Source organism: Priapulus caudatus, unplaced genomic scaffold (assembly GCF_000485595.1).
Source record: "Priapulus caudatus unplaced genomic scaffold, Priapulus_caudatus-5.0.1 Scaffold1566, whole genome shotgun sequence".
NCBI classification, from domain to species: domain Eukaryota; kingdom Metazoa; phylum Priapulida; class Priapulimorpha; order Priapulimorphida; family Priapulidae; genus Priapulus; species Priapulus caudatus.
This window is the reverse complement of record NW_014578627.1, coordinates 43,481-47,236: the sequence shown is the minus strand read 5'-3', so window position 1 is coordinate 47,236 and position 3,756 is coordinate 43,481. Positions and strand designations below refer to the sequence as shown.

The 3,756-nt window shown below is 46.1% G+C and overlaps 1 protein-coding gene across 1 annotated transcript in view; it reads left to right on the top strand.

Annotated features, from left to right (window-relative positions):
* Positions 1-261: 261 nt before the first annotated feature.
* The window catches only part of LOC106817015 (organic cation transporter protein-like), a gene marked incomplete in the record, with an annotated part of 20,636 nt that continues 17,141 nt past the window's right edge, over positions 262-3,756 (top strand). Inside the window, 3 exon segments of the mRNA XM_014821661.1 lie at positions 262-1,064; positions 1,675-1,781; positions 2,042-2,196. Of these exon segments, the coding sequence (XP_014677147.1) occupies positions 603-1,064; positions 1,675-1,781; positions 2,042-2,196 (724 nt within the window).

The following is a 3,756-nucleotide window of genomic DNA, read 5'->3' as shown; positions in this document are numbered from 1 at the left end:
TGGGATTTGCATTTGTATTGTGGGATTTGCATTTGTGGTGAGCCTTCTGCGCCATCGTAATTACGGCTGGGCAAATGAATTCCACTCATTCCCCTCATAGTAAGGTGCAGCGGTGCCTTGAATGGAAAAGTACAGGGACAACTGACCTCGTAAATGTAACTGCCTTGCGGCTATATGAGCGAGAGGGGAACAAACGGGGAATGTATATAGTGTGTGGACAGGTAGCGTGGGGGGGGGGCAGTGGACCGTGACAGAGAACACAATGTCGCGGAGTGAGAAGGAGAGGGTGCGCGCGCGAAACAGTCGTTTACTGTTCAACGCATAGAACGATCAGCGTTGGGCGGTGTCCGTGGTGTAGGCACTGGCCATTCCGTGGCGCACACTGCTTAACGGGAAAACCCCACATGAGCATCGCGGGAGAAAACAGATACACGAATAGCCGCCGCTAAGGTTAAGGAGCCGTGGAGAGACCGGTGTCGCCGTCGCTGAGTTATTTCTATGCGCGATCTATTTATAGTAGATCGGGATGACGACGGGCAGCTGAGAATCACAACGCAACCGCGCACGGGATTGATTCACTATACGAGGTGAAAACAAGAAAGATGGCGGAGGTGAACAAGCCTCTGTACGAGCCTAATGGGGCAGCGCCTCGTCTCATGTCGTTCGATGACATCCTCAGTCACGTAGGAGATCTCAACCGCTGGCAGCTAATGATTTTCCTGCTCTTCTCGCTCGTTGTCATAGCCACCAGCTTTCAGAACATGGTGATCGTATTCGTCGGAGCGATCCCTGAGCATTGGTGCGCCGTGCCGGAGCTGGCGGCACTACCCTACGACGTGCAGAAAAACCTGAGCATACCGTATGAGATATCAGATGAAGGAGTGTTGAAATGGTCGGCCTGTGAGGTATACTCTGAGCGGAATTACACGGAGACAGCTCTTCTCTATGCCAGTGGAGGCCTCGACAGTCCGTTGCCTTTCCTTTTCACCGACGGCAACCAGACCTCGTGCGAGAATGGTTGGGTTTACGATCAGAGAGAAGGGGCCTCGACATTTGCCAGCGAGGTATGTATGAGGCACTACTCACGTAATATAGTTCTCACCTTGTGAGACGGCTCGGCGACAATCGAACTTACTCGGATGAAACTCTAGCTATATATACCTGTAATTAATCAGCACACACCTCTAGCCATTCTCGAGGCAGCCTCGACTTTTGCAGCTGACGTAAGTATCGGATACAGCTCACTTTGGATCACGTAGTACACTGTTTACTTGAGAAATCACTGAAAATTAAAAACTGCCGGGCATTTAGGAAATCGAAGACCGTGCCCGGCTGCCGGGCATATAGCCACTTCGTAAAAAATACTTTGTACACACCTGTAATCACACGGGGGCACAGCACGTGCCCCGCATCTTCTACTAGCAGTTTTACCGACAAGAAAGACAAACAAAGAAGAAACATTTGTAGGCTTTTTTTCCCGATTCGCTGCAGCATTTCTGTGCCTGCTATGCATACATATACAACTAAAAAGGCACAAATTTTGAATGAATTAATTTTAGCAGATTTTATGTTGACGGCACAAGTTCGTGGGACGACATCTCCAACTCACTCTGAACTTTACATGTAAAGTAAATTTACAAAGAGTTATTCCCACATATCCTGATTTTTTTGCAGTGGGACGTGGTCTGTGACAAAAGCTGGCTAGCGTCCGCCACTGGCCAAAGTCTCTACATGTTGGGTTTTCTGATCGGATGCATCGTGTTCGGGGAGATATCAGACAGGTACGTGGCCAGCTAGGATACAGCCAGCCAATAATACATATAAGTAATGTTTTATGTGACATAAAAATTCATGTACCAGGTTCCGCACTTGTTTATCATATTGAAGTTCATACTCTTTGAAGCTCGCATTCTAATCTACCTTAATTTTCACCCTTTACCAATAAATATTTGGCTTCTGCACTGTATCTGACTCCACTTGTTTGATCAACCCGGGTGTACAGTATGGCGGCGATCTCCCACATCTAGAGCATCATTTACAGGAAAGGCAGGAAGAAGACCTTTTTACTGACGGTAGTGATACTGGGTACTGCCTGCACGGCTAGCGCATTTGCTCCCGTCTATCCACTGTACATCGTGCTCCGGGTCATCACTGGCGCTTCCGTGGCTGGCTTCTACAATAGTGCCTACTGCTATCGTGAGTATTCATCGCCATGTCAAAGTTGAAAGTGTGTTATGAGGAGCACCGTATATATATATATATATGTGTGTGTGTGTGTGTGTGTGTGTGTGTGTGTGTATAATCCACAATAAATGGCTTCGAATGGCTTCGAAAGGTTTCGACTTCCGTCTTCGTATACAGGTTGCGGAAAACAATTCTACCGATCCCAAAATTTGGACTTCTTCGTCCATGAAAATCTTCAGCCTCGGTTTAGTTCAGTTCAGTTTCGCCTCGGTGATGCTCGTTACTTGGCAGTGTCCGGCTGATATTTGGATCAGCGCTGTATTATTTTTGTGACGATGAATTAAAACTATGCAATGTAACATGATGCACCAATCCTTGTGATTACTTCGTTTTATTATAAAACTCAGCGTCACACACACACTTTTATTGTGATTGATCATGTCTCGTAACCAGTTTTTTCTGCTGACCTACATTCGTGCAATCGTCGCGCCGCGTGTAGATAGCGTTTTTACGAAAGCCCAGAAGGCTCATGCGAAATGCGAGATGCGAAATGCGAGATGCGAAATGCGAAATGCGAGATGCGAGATGCGAGATGCGACTTTATGTACAGCGAATCAGCACTTAGCTTTCATCATGTTTACAATGTGACCAATGAAATACCGTTTGACATTCAATGCTTGGGTCGTCGAGGGAAATGGCCACCCTGTCTTTTTACGTATATATATATTGAATTCCTCATTCGTATAAACCAGGTAAGGTTCTTATTTTAAGATTACCAGCTATAGCGGGCATACAAGACTGCGCATGTGTTACCTACACTTCCCATGCGACTAAAACCTTAAGGTCAAGACGCACTGCAGCGACAGCGACCGTGTCGGACCGACCGTAACGACAAAACTCAAAAGTCGCGGCGACTTGCGCAAACACACTGCAGCGACAGCGACCGACGATAGGTCAAAGTTCACCCAGCACTCGCCACAGTGGCACACATCATCCATGAACAAACGGCAAAAACTCCTGCTGCTGCTGCTTTTAAATAACAGGTTGCAAAAACTCTCTAGGTATAAGGATAATTAAGATAATAATTAATATTAATAAAGTAAAATATACACAGCAAATTAATAATTATCATACGTACGTAGGCCCCTCCCTATACTCACGCTCAACGGGTCGTTGTCGCATCAGGTACTACAGATATGTACCCGAGGTACATATATATGTATACACAAAGTGTACCAGACTTGTGCTACAGAAGTGTACCCTAACCATAACCCTAACCCTAACTCTAACCCTAAACATATACCTCGTATAAAAATATAAACGTAATACTAAACAACCTAAAACTACCTCGGGTACATATCTGTAGTACCTGATACGAGAACGACCCCATATCTGCCCTACTCACTGGCTGAAGGGGTTGTTGTCGTATCAGGTACTACACTACAGTACATATATCTGTACCCGAGGTACATATATGTATACACAAAGTGTAGCTCATAAAGTCTATGTCCCCCAGGGCAGTGCTTGACACTCGGGCCAGCCGAAGGCTGGCCCAAAAATTTTTTTTTGGGC